Below are 18,570 nucleotides of genomic sequence, written 5' to 3'. Positions count from 1 at the left end.
ATTTTTAAAAATAAATTTAGTACTGGGAATTCCCTGGTGGTGCAGTGGTTAGGACTCTGGGCTTCCACTGCCAAGGGCCCGGGTTCAATCCCTGGTCAGGGAACTAGGATCCCAGAATGCTGCATGGGATGGCCAAAAAAAAATTGTTTTTAATAAATTTAGTACCAAAATAATAATAATAATGGGATAGGAGGAGGAGTAGCCCATACTTCTCTCCTAACTTCCATCTTCCTACCACTTACCCCCTGCTCTTTACACAAGTTTGGGGGGGGTCTTTGGCCTGCTTTTAGGGTTATAGATGTCATAACGATAAAAATCCATCAAAGGTTATTATGGGATGGTGTAATGCCTTAAAATGGTGGGATAGGAGGAGAAGACTAGAGTCCACCCAAACCTGCCCGTAAGCAGAACGTTTCTCTGAACTGTCATCATCCTTCTCTCTCTCTTTCCTCCTTTCCTCTCCTACCTGTTGGATGTCAGCTCTGCCGCATTAGTGTCTCTGAAGAGGCTGTAGAAAGAATCAAGCTTTAAGTTTTACAATCTTGTAGACTGTCAGTGCCACTTGAACCATGGAATTTAGCAATATTTGATACAAAAAGATAATTCTTTTTGAAGAAAAGGTATCAGAAATAGGACAATCAAGAGTCAACCAACTCCTGCCTTTCAGTCAGACAGTTTTCCTTACATCCCCCTCTCTGCCATTCACCTCTTTTCTCCTTTTCCCTTCTGTGTCCTTGATAATTGTTGGTTAGCTGTGTCATATTAGTGCTTTTGCAGAGGGATTAGGGAGAATGCAGCCTTGATTATCTCAACCTTGAGAACTGTGACTTGCTGCATCTAAATGCTGGGCACCAGGGCAACATTCAAGCCATAGAATCCGATTAGAGATTACAAACAAGCAAAACGCACACAAATAGGCCAGAGGGAGAATTAGGACCAATAGCCAGCCAACTCTTGCCCTTTAGCAACAAGATCTCTCCTTTCATCTCCATAAAAGCCTATTACAAAACATAGGCAGAACTATAGGCAGACAAAAATCACAGCAAGATCCTTTCTGACCCACCTCCTAGAGATATGGAAATAAAAACAAAAATAAACAAATGGGACCTAATGAAACTTCAAAGCTTCTGCACAGCAAAGGAAACCATAAATAAGATGAAAAGACAACCCTCAGAATGGGAGAAAGTATTTGCAAATGAAGCAACTGACAAAGGATTAATCTCCAAAATTTACAAGCAGCTCATGCAGCTCAATAACAAAAAAACAAACAACCCAATCCAAAAATGGGCAGAAGACCTAAATAGACATTTCTCCAAAGAAGATATACAGACTGCCAACAAACACATGAAAGAATGCTCAACATCATTAATCATTAGAGAAATGCAAATCAAAACTACAGTGAGATATCATCTCACACCAGTCAGAATGGCCATCATCAAAAAATCTAGAAACAATAAATGCTGGAGAGGGTGTAGAGAAAAGGGAACCCTCTTGCACTGCTGGTGGGAATGTGAATTGGTACAGCCACTATGGAGAACAGTATGGAGGTGCCTTAAAAAACTAAAAATAGAACTACCATACGACCCAGCAATCCCACTACTGGGCATATACCCTGAGAAAGCCATAATTCAAGAAGAGTCATATGTCACAATAGCCAGGGCATGGAAGCAACCTAAGTGTGCATCGACAGATGAATGGATAAAGAAGATGTGGCACATATATACAATGGAATATTACTCAGCCATAAAAAGAAACGAAACTGAGTTATTTGTAGTGAGGTGGATGGACCTAGAGTCTGTCATACAGAGTGAAGTAAGTCAGAAAGAGAAAAACAAATACCGTATGCTAACACATATATATGGAATCTAAAAAAAAAAAAAAAGGTTCTAAAGAACCTAGGGGCAGGACAGGAATAAAGACATAGACATAGAAAATGGACCTGAGGACACGGGGAGGGGGAAGGGTAAGCTGGGACGAAGTGAGAGAGTGGCATGGACATATATACACTACCAAATGTAAAACAGATAGATAGTGGGAAGCAGCCGCATAGCACAGGGAGATCAGCTCGGTGCTTTGTGACCACCTAGAGGGGTGGGATAGGGAGGGTGGGAGGGAGGGAGATGCAAGAGGGAAGTGATATGGGAACATATGTATATGTATAGCTGATTCACTTTGTTATAAAGCAGAAACTAACACATCATTGTAAAGCAATTATACTCCAATAAAGATGTTTAAAAAATAAATAAAAATAAAAAGTACAATTTTATTGGAAAAACTACTTTTCATCAGACTTCTTACTAAAATAGAAGGGGTTCCTCATCAGCATTATTCCCATTTTACAATTATTGTTGTTACAGTTATTGTAAGCACTGTGAAACCTTTGTCATGAAAATAAATATACGAGAATGAAAGGAAAACAAAAAAAGCCTATTACAGTGTCTCCTTTCTTTTTCTACCACACTTCTGCTCTCTCCATTTTGTCCACGGGGCTGTGTTAGGCATTCTGCACATGTGGACGGGTAAATCTTCAGGGCAGTTAGTAGGAGCTAGTGTTGCGCAGGTCTTGCTAGACAGAAGAGCCATTTGAGGTGACCTTCCCCTGGCTTGATCTGTGCTGCCGTGGACGCATTTAATCTCACGAGGACAGCCAGGCTGGTTCCAGTCTGAGGGGTGCCAGAACTTAATCCCAGATACAGCTGTCATAAAACACGGGTTGACTGAGAAACTCCTAGGTCCTCAGTGGTATGGTATGCTACTGCAGAGAAAGACAGCCAAATGGGAATACACGGGGCCTGTGTGGCAGAGTGAAGCCTCCTGGAAGTAAGCAGAGGTGACTGGTGAGGTAAATTTGAGTTGGACCCCTCTAGTGTCTCTTGTAAGAAAAAGGTAGTGAGGTAAAATGTTTCTGGAAAGGAGTGGTACGGTGAGTAACCAGACTGAAGTGCTGGCTCTTATGCCTTAAGGCAGACGTGAGATTTCTGGGATCCTTTCTCTCGTCCTCCTTTTTGTTAATCCTGTGTTGCCATTTTAACATGCTAAGGTATGAGGTAAACAGGGGTGTGATGCTTATCAAAGTATAAAAGACACAAGAAATACTACTTCCTAGTGCAGACTGTGGCCATTGACCCTGGGAACCAACATGGTGGCAGAAGCATTCTCAACCCCTTTCTTTCAAGGAAGGGGGCTCCACCTCGCAGGCCAGGCTTTTAGGACACAGGAGAGCCCCAGAGAGCCCACTCTTCACCCCTGCCAGCAGACAGATGGGTAGTTGCTCAATGCTCTTGTGTAATACTTGTTAACTGGCAAGTATGGTTTGGCACAGTAAACGACTTAAAGCCATTTGTTAAAGTTTTGCCCTCAGCTCTTTATTTGTGTATTTGTTTAGGGGGTGAGAGTTGGGAGTTGGATAACAGTTAGGCTTAAGCCCCATCTGGAGCCTCTGCTAGGCTTTACACACAGGCAAGCCTCTCTGCTGATTGCAGTGCAGAGGGGAGCAAATGGGAGAAAACACTGAGTCTTAGTTTCTTTCAGGAAGGAGGCCTTTAGGAGAAAACTCATCCTAACAAGTTAATGTTAATTTTAGAAAGTACTTTGGGGTCACTGGAAAGGAGGAATGGTTCTCAGTGATGCAAACTATTTGTCCCTTTGTCCAGTCTCCATTGGCTCCTATCCCACTTATGAAAGGAAGAGGAATGGGGCTGAGAGTAATAACTGAAAAAGCTGCTTCACTAAAATATTTTCTATGACTGCCTTGTTGACCATGTTAAAGAAATGCAGAATTAAAAGAAGCAGTTGTAGGGATGGTGACTAGAGAGAGAGCTGTACAGGATATTGGTTACATTCATGTGTTCAGGTTGTGAAAATTCATCAGGCTGTATTTAAAGATGTGTGCACTGGGACTTCCCTGGTGGTGCAGTGGTTAAGAATCCACCTGTCAATGCTGGGGACACGGGTTCGAGCCCTGGTCCGGGAAGATCCTACATGCTGCAGAGCAACTAAGCCCATGCGCCACAGCTACTGAGCCTGTGCTCTAGAGCCTGCAAGCCACAACTACTGAGCCCGCCCACATAGAGCCTGTGCTCTGCAACAAGAGAAGCCACTGCAATGAGAAGCCTGTGCACCACAACGAAGAGTAGCCCTTGCTCGCTGCAACTAGAGAAAGCCCACGCGCAGCAACGAAGACCCAAAGCAGCCAAAAAGAAAAAAAAGAAAGAAAAACCTTATCATTCTAAAAAAAGAAAAAAATAAACATGTGAACGCTTTTCTATATGATTATTATACTTCAATGAAAACTTAGAATGTAAAAAAAGAAAACTTTAGAGAAATAGTAGGGATTTGAGTAATATAGTGTATGCATTTATCAACTCATCGAGTGGTACATTTAAGATTTGTGCATTTTACTGGATGTAAATTTTACCGAAAGATAGAAGGAAAGGAAGGAAGGAAGGATGGATGGAAACTGCAAACACTGAACTCTAGTTAATGGCCTGCGTGCTGAAGTCTTTTGGTATGAAGTATACTAATATCTGCAACTTACTTTGAAAGGTATCTAAAAAATGAAATGGATTGATGAATGGATAGAAAAATATTAATTGTAAAATCTGAAGTGACTGTACAATTCTTTCAACTTTTCTGTATATTTGAAAATTTTTACATGTAAATGTTGGGGGGAGAATCTAAAGGAAAGGGGAAGAATTCTTTCCGTTTCTTTATGAATATAAATTGGCTCGAGCCCATTGAAGACCCAAGTGCATCAGCAGCAATTGGCAAGAGACAAAAGAAGAAGAAAATGGTGGATGCTATGAAGTAGATGTCAAAACACGTTCAGGGACACATGTGAGACATACCCCGGGGTTTGTACCATCATATACAACCAAGCTGTCAGTTTCGCTTTTTGGCATTTCTGTAAATTACAAATGTCGAAAGTATTCATTATTAGAGTCTGAAGCAATCTGCTGCATTCGGCATGTTAAGCTGAAGAAGAGTTTTTGATACCTCTAGCTAGGGTCAACGTTTTCAACATTTTCCAGTTATATGAATCATTGTATTTGTACTCAATGAAGAAAAACTAAAAATACAGGTAAATGAAAGAAATAAAAACATTTGAAGTTGACACCTATGTTTGTCGTTGCAGCAGCTACACTAAAGACATAGGCACTAAAATGGAAGGATGTATATTTTCTCCACCATGCCTGTAGTTTCAGAGCCAGAGTGTCCTAAGAATTAGTCCATATCAGGGTTGTTTGTTTGTTGTGGTTTTGGTTTTTATTGAGATATAATTGACATATAACAATCTGTCCAGGTTTTCCTTGATTGCTAAAGAAGAGTCCTGGGGAAGGAACTTTCATTTCCTCCTTAGCGCTCTAACCAACAGATACAGTGAGTACGAATGCATGACCTCCCACAATCATTATTCTCTTTCAATCTCTTTCTAGGGTTTTACTGATATTTTGCTAGAAAGAGTCATGCACGGGGGAGCCAACATTACAGGATTCCAGATTGTCAACAACGAAAACCCTATGGTTCAGCAGTTCATACAGCGCTGGGTGAGGCTGGATGAAAGGGAATTCCCTGAAGCCAAGAATGCACCTCTAAAGGTAATGTTCCACGACATGTAGAAACCTTAGGCCAGCTTTTCAGAGCATCTCAGTATGGCCTTTATATATTTACGGCCATCCAGTGATCAAGTGGTCGCCCCTCAGAAGTGTTTCAAGGATGCTAAAACACAACTGCAGATACTACTGCTGCACTTGAAAACTAAATTCCCAAATAAAGAAGCTATTGAGAAGGAGGTCTTTTAAAACCCAGCGTTTGGGAAGGTTAACTTAATTTTTTAATGAATTTCATTTTTAATATGCTCATAATTTACAATATTACAAGAACCTGAATCAGGCAAAGACTGGGGGCAGTGGGAATAGGTAAGGAAAATTGATAGTCTGAAACAGAAAATTAGATTTTACATTATTTATGTGATTACTTTGTGTTAATAAGTTTCATGAATCTCAGTACACCCAAGTGAATTAGGCTCTAATACAGAGTGCATGTTGCCTATACGTATATTGAATGGAAATATTTTCCTGCCTGCAAAAGTATCTTTAAATAATTAGATTACCTAAGTTGCTCATTTTCATGAAATCAAGATAAGAACACTGAAAGCAGAAAGTCATGCTTAAAGTACACATTTTTCATGTGTTCCCCTATGGCTAGAAATCCTATTATTTAAAAATCAGGAATTAAAACAGATAAATGGGGGGAAAGTTATTCATGTTACACAAAGGATCCTTCCAATGTATCTTTTTTAAGTAACCCATTCCCTCAGTGCATTGATCCAAGTATGAAACAGACTTTAAATTCTTTCTTCCTGATATGTACGTGAAAGTACGTATATACCATGGCTGTGGGATCCTTGTGATCAAGATGAGGGATCAAAGCAGAGTCAAGGCTCAAGGCCCCTCCCTAAAAGAGGAAAGGGGAGGGGACATTTCCTTTCTCATGGTTTCAAGATACCCATCCTCATATCCTTCCTCCCTGGCAAGAACAGAAGAAGGAGGAACGATGGGACATAGAAAAGAGACACATTCTGAATCACCTACGCAGGTCCACCCTGAATGGGTCACATCAACACAATACAAGTGGGACCTTACTTTATGCAATTGGTATGTTCTAGAAAAGTCGTAAGTTAAACATCTTTTTGTATTAATTTAAGCCACTCACTAGCTAAGTGGTCCTCTGTAGTTGTAGTGATTACATTACACATGCCAGCTTTTTCCAGGTGTCCTCATATGTTTCAGTAAATATGGCCACAATTCCTATGAGGAATCCTTTGTAGTCAAATCATTTTTTTAAGATGATGATTTTATTTTTTATTGAGATATGATTGACATTGTATTACTCTTAAGTATACCACATACTGATTTGATGTATGTATGTATTGCAAAATGATCACCACAATAAGTTCAGTTAACATCTATCACCACCACAGCTACAAATTTTTTCTTATGATGAGAACTTTTAAGATCTACTCTCTTCACAACTTTCAAAAACTACAGTGCAGGATTGTTAACTATAATCACGATGCTATACATTACATTCCCAGAACTTATAATTGGAAGATTATACCTTTTGACCACCTTCATTCATTTTCCCTATTCCCCAGCCTTGACCTCTGACAGCCATCATTCTGTTCTCTGTTTCTATGAGTTTTTTTTTTTTTGGATTCCATGTATAAGTGAGATCATACAGTATTTGTCTTCCTCTGTCTGACTTATCTCACTTAGCATAATGCCCTCAAGGTCCATCTATGTGTCACAAATGGCAGGATTTCTTTTTATGGCTGAATAGTATTCCATTGTATGTGTGTCTGTGTGTGCATATATATTTTTGTTGAAATATAACTGACATGACTTTATATATGTATATATGTGTGGGTGTATATCACTTTCTTTATCCATTCATCATTTGATGATTTGATGAACACGGGTTTGTTCCACGTGTTCACTATTGTAAATAATGCTGCAATGAACATGGGGGTGCAGATATCTCTTTGAGACAGTGATTTTATTTCCTTCAGATAGATACCCAGGAGTGGAATTGCTGGATCATATGGTAGTTCTATTCTTAATTTTTTCAGGAACCTCCCTATTGTTTTCCACAGTGACTGCGCCAATTTACATTCCTATCAACAGTGCATGAGGGTTCCCTTTTCTCCACATCTTCATCAATGCTTGTTGTTTCATGTCTTTTTGATAATAGCATTTTTTTTTTCCCGTTACGTGGGCCTCTCACTGTTGTGGCCTCTCCCGTTGCGGAGCACAGGCTCCGGACGCGCAGGCTCAGCGGCCATGGCCCACGGGCCCAGCCGCTCCAAGGCATGTGTGATCCTCCCAGACCGGGGCATGAACCCGTGTCCCCTGCATTGGCAGGTGGACTCTCAACCACTGCGCCACCAGGGAAGCCCCAGATAATAGCCATTTTGACAGGTGTGAGGTACTATCTCATTGTGGGGTTTTTTTTTAATTTATTCATCTTATTTATTTATTTATTTTTGGCTGCGTTGGGTCTTTGTTGCTGCGCGCGGGCTTTCTCTAGTTGCGGCAAGCGGGGGCTACTCTTCATTGCAGTGCACAGGCTTCTCATTGCAGTGGCTTCTCTTGTTGCAGGGCAAGGGCTCTAGGCATGCGGGCTTCAGTAGCTGCAGCTCCCAGGCTCAGCAGTTGTGGCTCGCGGGCTCTAGAGCACAGGCTCAGTGGTTGTGGCGCATGGGCTTCGTTGCTCTGCGGCATGTGGGATCTTCCCGGACCAGGGCTCGAACCCGTGTCCCCTGCGTTGGCAGGTGGATTCTTAACCACTGTGCCACCTGGGAAGTCCCTCACTTGGGTTTTGATTTGCATTTCTTTGATGATTCAAATCTTTTTTTTTATGGACTAAATCTGCCCACTACATTTAGGTGAGCTTATATTAATTTATATTTTCATACAACTGCCTATCCGCTGTTTTGCCATCCTTAGATTTAGCAGGCAATAGGTAGAGGGAAAAAACTCATTTATTCAATATTTTATGGGTTACCTACACAATGTCAGGCACTATGCTAGGCACAAAAAATGGACAAGAGTAAAAGTATGAAAAGGGTGCTACAGAGTCATTTATGCCTGTTCAGAAGTTGTAGAGGTGTACAAAAGAGAAGGAAGACAATCTCAGCTCTGGATTATTCATTGGTAACTCATGATATGTGTAAGGTAAAGTTCTTAGAACTTACTGAGAAGAATTGTTCAGGCTTATAAGCAAAACCCTTCAAATAACTTAAGAAAACGAAATACTTAAATAGGTGGTTACAACTTTCTGATTACTTTGACTTGTACTAGTCATTATGGAACCTGTCTCTATGTCAAACAGACAAAAAGCCCATGTTAAAAAATTATGTACAATATTTTTGATTAGGAAATAAAAGTGTCTAGAGATTAAAATCCTGATGCTTAATTTATTCTATATTTTATGAACATTTCCTTTGGGGTCTTTTTTTTTTAGATGGTCACACATTGGTCCGTAGAAGCTGAAAAAGTAGAAAATTAAATAGCCATTTGGGCATGGCTTGGAAAGGACTACATTAAGATCGCTGACAGTTTATGCAGTCAGCTGGAAAAAAAGCACCACCACGTTGGCTTTATGTAGTGCTAGCATGGGCAGACACAGATATTTTTTTTTCATGAAAGAACATATGCCCCCTGTTACAGTCATACTTGATGACTTGGCCCTGAAAGAAAAGTAACATGAGAAAAGTCAGAAAAGTAAATTGATAGTTGTAAAGATGACAATGCATTCACTCACAATTGTATTGGGACATACTATGTAGACAGAAAATTCCCCCCAGGGCATTTTGCTTCATTTTTTTTTTAGAAATCAACAGAATTCTGTATTCTACCAGTATTTGTCACCCCTGCAAAACAGGGGCCAGCTAATTTTAATCACACTTTGTTGTTTCATTAATGAAAAGGCATCCACCATGTCAAATTGCAGATAATCAAATCCCTTGTGTTAAATGACTGGCCTCATCCTTAGCAGTGTATCAGTACAGTATATCCAAGAAATAGAAAGTAAGTGTTCTGGCCTGGAAAAGGTAGCATCACGAAGTATTGCCTATGCATTGTCAATGTTATCAGATTTAAAACTCAATAACAATTGTAATTTTCTACAGTCAAAAACCAGCTTTGGATTTTGCTCTCCCAAGGAAACAAAAACTGATTTATTGCTGGCCAGAGGTCCTAGTTCACCAGAAACGTGGTCCAGACAGAAATGATTAATGTTTCCCTCCAAATTAATTTCAAGCTGTCTAACTTAGTTATTTCCATTTTCCCCTAAGTAAACACCAGATCTGAATTTTCTATTACAAACAGCGATAACTCAGTCTTGCTTTAGGATATGCCGTTTCCTCTCCAATCTACATATGCCATCCTTTAACTTCCCACATATTTTGCTCTCTATAAAGGAGCTGGCCTTTTGGCAGTCACTCACTCAATACGAAACACAGTATTGAGAGTAAGAGAGAGATTCCCTTGAGCCATTTGATCTTAATAATCTTAACATGTGCACACATGAGGTAAGATGCATCATTCTAGAATGGATCAAAGTCAAGCTTGCCCAGAGAGATCTCTTGATTCAAGTAATTAAGAGGGTGACTTCATAGAACAAGAGTTGGAGATGAATGAAAATTATAAGAAACGAGGCAAGTTTTGGGGGCATGGTTTGTCATGATATCTTGTTTTCCATACATCCATTTCAGTACACATCTGCATTGACGCACGATGCAATACTGGTCATAGCAGAAGCTTTCCGCTATCTGAGGAGGCAGCGAGTGGATGTGTCCCGGAGAGGCAGTGCTGGAGACTGCTTAGCAAACCCTGCTGTGCCCTGGAGTCAAGGAATTGATATCGAGAGAGCTCTGAAAATGGTAATGACCACAGTGGGTTATTTGGTTGGGGGCACCTTATAAAGACACAAAAAGAGTAAGACCTCAATCTTGAGAAAAGATAACCTAAAGGGAATAGGATCAGAGTCTGTAGAATGTTCAAAGTGTACAGAAAGATAAGCATCGATATTTATTCACCAAAATCTAGAAATCTAAAACTAGAAGATTCTTCCTTGAAGCTTGAGAAATGGTAAATTTAGGGCAAATGAATATTTAGCTCTGTACTGAAGTGGGGATAGTAAATCAAACTCAGTACCCTTGAAAGTTATGGATTGAACATGTAAATGGCTTCAAAAAATTCAGACTTTCCAGAAAATTGTGGAAATTGCTTAGGGGGACTGGGATATTCTCCAGGAAACTCCTAACTTCAGCGTAGACATTACCAGCATCCTCTGGCTCATCAGACAAATTATTAGCCTGGATGGACTGTGGAACTGAGCCAGTGTGATAGTATTTCTGTTTGTCAAAAAGAACCTTTATACTATTCTACATGGTGAAATGCAGGAACACAGTCCATTCTAGGCCTACTTAAGAGTTATTTCCCCAATGCCCTAGAGAAAAAGCCTGAAGGAAAGTACAAGGAATCAATGGGCAGAGAGTCAAATAGGTCACTTGTTTTTAGTATTTACTGGGTGGGAGAGCATTTAAGGCTTTGAGCAGTATCCTTTGAACAGATTCCATTATTTACACTAGGAGTAGCATCGCCCATTCAGTGTAGCTTTCCAAGCAAGAGCTCTTTCCTGAATATTTTGCATTAAGCTACACACGCCTGCATGCATTAAAATAAGCCTTGGAGAGTACAAGACTCTCTTATTTCTACTTCTTTAATTATCCTGATGTTTAGAACATCCAAATCAACAAAGAGATAGGCAATGATAAGATAATTCTGTGCACAACCCAGCAACCAGGAATCTGTAATGGCCTCGTAATGTACATCATTTTGTGTAGCTGGCTCTCTTACTGCTGCCTTAAATTTGCCAAGTTGGAAGCATTCAGTAGAAAGGGGTTAGTAGCCACTGTGTCTCTCTCCAAGAAAGAGATATGACTCATTCTCCCATCATGCAGATTTTTATGTCATTATGTCAGTTCCCTAACAAATGCCCTAAGTGTAGTTTTATGGAGGTAGCACTGCACAATTTTTGAAGAACAGTTAATTAGATTCAACCTTCATAGCTGTTACAAGATTTGTATTGTCAGGTGAAACATAATGATGAGTGAAATATAAAACTCCCTCAGAGTGAACCAAAAGGAGTTTTCATCAAAACCTCAAGGGGCAAGTACCAGCGTCTTCGACTGACTCCCCATCCATGACACAAATGACTCTCTTCCCCAAATACAAAACTGGCTGCCAGAGTGAAGGACAAGAAAGAATTTGGCAAGAAAAACATTAGATTGATCATATTATTGCACAAAGTTTCCACATGTCTAACTCACTGACATAGCTCAAGCTGTAAGCCAGGTAAGTAACCTTCCTCCCCAGGCCCTCATGATCAAACACTCAACAGAAAGGATGCTTTCCCTCTTTCCATAGGCCAGCCTCTTTCTAAGGCTTCAGAGAGGCTGGAAAGTATCAGCCTCTGCCAAAGGTACATGTTGCCTTGTGACAAATGATCAGTGAAACTCCACTTTTCAGAGGACTGCAAGAGAGGGTGGTCTGAAGTACTAAAGGTTTCTACCATATAAAAGAAATCCCATTTTATTTAAGTTAACTAAAAGTGAGGATACATGATGTAAAAGCATCCCTCATTGTGACTAGCACATAATTGCTGCTCAGTCAATCATTCTCTTCCTTCAAAGAAATCTGGCAAACAAAATCATTACCTGAAAGAGTCTCCTAAGGGGCCTGTTTTAATGAATAAATAATCACACCATTCATTAAACAAATATTTGTTGAGCACCAAGGACTATGTATCAGGCTCCAAGTTAAAATGCAAACATGAAATAAGATGAGGGGAGCTCAAATTTAAATTGTTAATATGTAAACAAGTGCTTTTAAAAACCTTAAAGCTACTTGCAGATTGGGTAATCATCATCCTTACAATCTATCAATGGTGCAAAGATTAGCCTCAACCTGGTCTACTGAAATATGTCACAATTCTAAGTCATCGAAACTTGTCAACTTGTTCAGTAAACACTTATTGAACACCTGCTCTATCCCAGGCTCTGGATTAGTTGCTGAGAACACAGAAAAAAAATGTCTTTCATCTTGAGGTGCTCCCAATCTAGCAGGGGAGCTAGAAATACATAGATTAAAATGTTATGGTGAAGCTCCACACGGAATGCTATGGGAACCCAGAGGAGAAGCACCTAATATAGACTGAGGTGCGGGGTGGAGAGGATTAAAGAAGGGATCCCAGATGGGATGGTGGGAAACTGTCACTGACATTCACATCCTTAAAAATAGACTTGTCTCTGAATGGTAGTCCAATTCGACTTCTGCTCACCAAAAGTTCTAATCAGCTTAGGCTACTGTCCAGTTTGCAGATCATGCTCAGATAGGCTGAATCTTTAGAAATATACAATTCTTAATGAGACTGAAGACTTTGCTATTTTCACTCACAAAGGATTTCCTTAATAATTTCCTCTGCCAGTGTCTCTACCCTGCCTATCTCCTCTCCTAGAATTCAGTGCCCAAAATAGAGTGTAAAGAACCCTTCATGCATCACAGACCCATCCTACTGGATAAGCAACTTCTATCTCAACAAAGGACCTTTTCTTTAGCCAGAAGCATGACGTCACCTTGTCTGCAAGCCTAAGCTGACAGTAGTGCTTAGGTTTGTTCATTTAGTAGGACAATCATCTTGTCTTCAGGGAGTCACATTGGAGCATTTCTCCTTCAACAGATATTCCATGGTCTCCTACTGGTGGCGAACAAGCCCTGTTCCTTTAAAAAGATGCTCCCTACTATTTGCCATCAATTTTCTCTTCTGCAGCACAAGCCCATTACCGCTTCTCACTTGCTTAACAAACAGCTTGTCACTTTTCTATAAGAGATGAAAAAGTATTCCATTCTTTCATCTTGGGAGAATGACAGATTCTTTTTCTTTGAAGCAAATTCCTTGACCCATACTCACCAGATAAGTAATTCAAGTGGGTAACAATAATGACATATTTATAGAAGGTCTTTCATCCAGTGTCCTTGAACTGTAAAACAGGTAAGGAAATCTCTCCACCCAGTAGAGATGGCCTCATATGAATTCATAATACGGGGCCCAGACCCAGGAAAAATTGTGGCATACATGCATCTGCATTTGGCCTCCCAACTAGGTGTCTGGGCTATTCTAGTACCTCTATCTGTTCTATATAGTATTCAATACTCCTGATTCCCTAGACTTAACAAATTTCATCAGTCTACGGATTATCCCTCCATGGCCTAGCTCTCCACTACCTGTCTGGAACTGGGCATAGGTTAAATAAGAGGAAAAACTCATCCCTGTTACTATGGTAGCTGATAAATGTGTAAACCCCTCAAGAAACAGAACTAAATTCATTTTGATTAATAATTATTATTATTAATAGAGCTAGCATGTATTGCAATGCTCACTACATGCCAGACACTGATCTAAACACTACATATGTATAACTCATTTAATCCTCCTAACAACTCCATGGGACAGGTACTACTAGGATTTCCCATTTTACAGATTAGGACACTGAGGTATAAAAGCATTAAGGAACATCCCCAAGGTCATACAGTTAGTAAGTGATGAAGTTAGAGTATGAATCCAGGAGCTCCAGAGCCCACGCTACTGAAGCTGGTTTATGTTTGGATGTTGGCAATAGTGGAACTCACAGTTCAGAAGAACGCATTATCCTAGTTAAGAATACTCTTCAGGCAACTCCCTTCAGAAAAGACGAATGGTAGAAATTTCAGGTTCCTTGGAATCTAGAAAAATGGTATAGGTGATCTTATTTGCAAAGCAGAAATAGAGACACAGATGTGGAGAACAAATGTATGGATACCAAGGGGGAAAGGAGTGGGGTGGGAGGAACTGGGAGACTGGGATTGACACATATGCATTATTGATACTATGTATAAAAGAGACAACTGATGAGAACACACTGTATAGCACAGGGAACTCTACCTAATGCACTGTGTTGACCTAAATGGGAAGGAAATCCAAAAGGGAGGGGATATCTGTATGTGTATGGCTGATTCATTTTGTTGTGCAGTGGAGACTAACACAACATTCTAAAGCAACCATACTGCAATAAAAATTAATTTTAAAAAATCAGTTTAAAAAAAGGGATTGAAATACACAAAATACATTTAAATCTATGAGTTGATAATAATACTAAAAACATGGGTTACCTTTAGACAATTCTATGAAAGATTTTTATTCTGAAAACCAGTAACTAAAGAGAAAGTTAAGTATTTAAAAAAAAAAAAGAAATTTCAGGTCCTTGAAAAAGTAGTGGTAGGGCCCTCACTGTATCATCTAAGAAACTGCCTGTCACACCCACTCAAAGCTTCATTAACTGAAAGACATACTTAGAAAATACTGCAGAGGAAATGAAGATCTGTATAGACTGATCTGGTGGCTATAGCTCAATGGCTCAAGATAAACATTCTCCAAGATTCCAAGATCTGTCAGCGGACCTCATCGCAAAAACCGAACAGGCAATAATGTGGCGCTATTTTTAAATTTTACATTTTTCCCTTTCTACCAGGTGCAAGTACAAGGAATGACTGGAAACATCCAATTTGACACTTACGGACGTAGGACAAATTATACCATCGACGTGTATGAAATGAAAGTCACTGGCTCTCGGAAGGTAAGTAACCCAAACAGATATCCAAATAAAAAATCTCTCAGAAAGTGACAGCCCTCAGATGCAAGGAAATAGGTGTTAGGAAACACACCCAAAGCAAATTCCCACACATCATGTTTGCCTTTCCGTTTGGTGAATAGTGTAGATACGATGCAGAGCTGTTTTGTAATCAAAGTGTTCCATCTACACATTTTAAAAGTTATCTCCCTCTGAGGCTGGTCCTTTAAAAGTGGTAGACTCAAGATTAATTAACAGCTTCCTACAATACAGGGAAGGAGTTACAAATTTTATAGCATGTTATTTAAACAGAAGCTGCCGAGATACACATGATTTTAGCAAAAGAATTGGAAAGTAGGATATCTCTCCATTTGGCCAACTCACCCACCAAAACGCCTCTGGACAAAGTACCTTTCCCTACAGCTAAATTTCATAATAACCACTGGGCGTCTATCATACTAATAGTGAGTTAGTCAGGAAGTGGGAACTTAGTAGTTACTTAATAAAACCTTAGAACGTAAAATATCTTGTACCATTTCTACAGGATACTCAACTGATTGCCCACCCAGCTTTCCTACAGTTTTAAGCAAAGAATTTTTCTGCTATCTGAGTTTAAAGAATCAAAAAGGCTGATCATTCTACAGTGGGCTAACTTATTCTCACCAAATATCAGTAAAAGCAAGGTGGGGATGGGAACCCCCAGGGTGAAGGAACAGCACATCTGTTGCTCAAGCAACTACAAAAAGGTTTCATTCTACTACAGCACTTGAATTTCGTGCAGCACTTTTTGAGTGAAAAATAGGCAACCAGGTCAAATGTCTGCTCTTTCTAGGCTGGCTACTGGAATGAGTATGAAAGATTTGTGCCTTTCTCAGATCAGCAAATCAGCAATGACAGTGCATCTGCAGAGAACCGGACCATAGTAGTAACCACCATTCTGGTAAGTATGGATGGAAGGTAGGTGGGCTTTCTGTACAGCAAGACTTCTGTCTTCTGAAAAGCATTATTCAGCCAGTAAGAAAGACCTCAAGTTCAAACAGTGGAAACTTCCAACAGGTCAGCTTAGGAGTCTTTCGAAATGTCTTGCCACGATGAGGAACAGAATGTCATTTAAATAAAGAAAAAGAACAGGAATTCGCAATAGCTTTAGATCTTGTTATCCTCCTTGTTAACCTCATGGACTGATGCTTCATCTGGACTTGAAATGTAATTCTTCATTGTGGGGGAGATAGCGTTATATGGAGGAAAGAGTAGGTCAGGGTTCTAATATTAGGTCTACCACTAACCTGAGTTTAACGGTGCAAATCACAACTTCTCTGAGCCTCAGGTTGTGTTATTTTTTAACTTATGGAATGGTCGTCATAATAATCTCCTATCCATGTCATAAGACGTTTCAAGGCAATATTCACCATGTAAAGCTTTTCTGAAAAACCAAAAGCACTATTGGGATGTGAAATAGTATTTTCACTTATTTTCAAATGCTTTTCTAAAACCTGGTATGTTTCATTACTGAACGAAGTACAAACCCGGGTTAAAAATGAATATGCCTGAAAATGAGTAGGTCTGAAATTGTGATTAATTAAGTGGAGATTCAGCTGAAGTTTCTCTTTCATTTAAACATGCCTATCAAACACTCACTTTGTCCTAGGTACTGTACTAGGCCCTGAGGATATAAAAATGAATAAGCCACAGACTCTGACCTCACAAAGATCACAGTGCTTCCCTAGGGCTTGCCAAGGCTGGCTATGGTTCTTACATAGTAAATCCCAAGAAATCAAAGGCAGTTAACCTTCATGTAACTAAAAGAAATACCTCTGCCCAACTTGACTAAATCAAAGACTACAGGTGGAAACTGGTTCTTTCAAACTCTCAAAAAGAACTTAAATTCTTCTCTATTTCCTTAAATCATCAATTAAGGACTCCAAGGAATATGTGCCCCCATGAATAGTCGATTGAGGCTCTTCTGCTTAGTAGGCAAACATTTTTAAAGGCTCTCTTAACACACCAAACCTCAATAGCCACAGGGGAACAAAACTTCATTATTACATTTATTATCTCTTAGAAAAATGTATAGGAGTAATCCTTTGATCTTGCTTCTGGTCTCAAAGGAATCACCATATGTAATGTATAAGAAGAATCACGAGCAACTGGAAGGAAATGAGCGATATGAAGGCTATTGTGTAGACTTAGCCTATGAAATAGCCAAACATGTAAGGATCAAATACAAATTGTCCATTGTCGGTGATGGGAAATACGGTGCAAGGGATCCGGAGACTAAAATATGGAACGGCATGGTTGGGGAACTTGTCTATGGGGTAAGTTTTTTTCGACTCTGTTTTCATTTATTTCTATGCCTTCCAACTAATAAAGATAGAGGAATTTAATTTTCAAGTGCAGTATTTATCCAATTGTATAGTTTTCATATGATCTGTATGAAAAACGTTTTATTCTACAGTTGAATTCTGTAAAGGTAGCTTGTCAATAGCATCCTTTGGGCAACAGGATTATTTTACTAAAAGGAAAGTAGAATTGGAGAACTTTATCTGGCAACATTAAGTACAGCCTGCCCTCTACTGAAAATCTGTTCCTTCTGTGTTCCCTGTCTCAGGCAGCAGAATCACCACCCACCTAGTTGCCTAAGCAACCAGGTCATCTTTCCTCATCGCTCCCCTCATATCCAGTCAGTCACCATATCCTATCAATTCTACTTTTCTGTCTCTCAAATCCAGATACACTCTTCATTCCCACCATCATCATCTTAGTTACGGTTCAAGCAACTATTTGACAGTCTTTACTGTATGGTTTCCCTGCCTCTGCTCTTACCCTGGCAAATCAAATCCACATTATCGTAGTTTCTCACTTTAGAAATCAGGATAAAATTCAAATTCCTTAGCATGGCAAAGAAGGCACTTTGTCACCTGGCCCCCACCTACCTCTCTAGTTTCATCGGGTCCTCTTCCTCCTTCACACTCAATGTTCCAGCTATAGCAAAGTATGCACTGTTCCCTGAAGACAGGCCTGGAAGGACCTTCACCTCTCTTCAGCTGGCTAACACCACCTACGAGTCCTTCAGAACTCAGAGGTGTCACCTCTTTCAGGAAGCCTTCCCTAATCCCATTTACCCACCTGCAATCTGGTTAGCTGCCCCTGCTTTTTGCTTCCTTATAGTATTTTTTTTGCTTTCTCATAGTACTTTTTTTGTTTGTTTGTTCTTTTTGCGGTACGTGGGCCTCTCACTGTTGTGGCCTCTCCCGTTGCGGAGCACAGGCTCCGGACGCGCAGGCTCAGCGGCCATGGCTCACGGGCCCAGCTGCTCCGCGGCATGTGGGATCTTCCCG

At 40.0% G+C, this 18,570-nt stretch overlaps 1 protein-coding gene across 2 annotated transcripts in view; it reads left to right on the top strand.

Annotated features, from left to right (window-relative positions):
• Nucleotides 1-18,570, top strand: part of GRIA3 (glutamate ionotropic receptor AMPA type subunit 3) — a 291,796-nt gene that overhangs the window by 190,632 nt on the left and 82,594 nt on the right. For both annotated transcript variants that reach the window (XM_073799616.1, XM_073799615.1), the window contains exons 6-10: nt 5,436-5,597; nt 10,277-10,444; nt 15,134-15,238; nt 16,065-16,172; nt 17,341-17,547. In XM_073799616.1, the coding sequence (XP_073655717.1) occupies nt 5,436-5,597; nt 10,277-10,444; nt 15,134-15,238; nt 16,065-16,172; nt 17,341-17,547 (750 nt within the window). The remainder of the gene's footprint in view (nt 1-5,435; nt 5,598-10,276; nt 10,445-15,133; nt 15,239-16,064; nt 16,173-17,340; nt 17,548-18,570) is intronic.

The sequence above is a fragment of the Tursiops truncatus genome, chromosome X (genome assembly GCF_011762595.2).
Source record: "Tursiops truncatus isolate mTurTru1 chromosome X, mTurTru1.mat.Y, whole genome shotgun sequence".
NCBI lineage: Eukaryota > Metazoa > Chordata > Mammalia > Artiodactyla > Delphinidae > Tursiops > Tursiops truncatus.
Note: the sequence above shows the minus strand (reverse complement) of the source record. Positions and strands in the feature narration are given on the sequence as shown.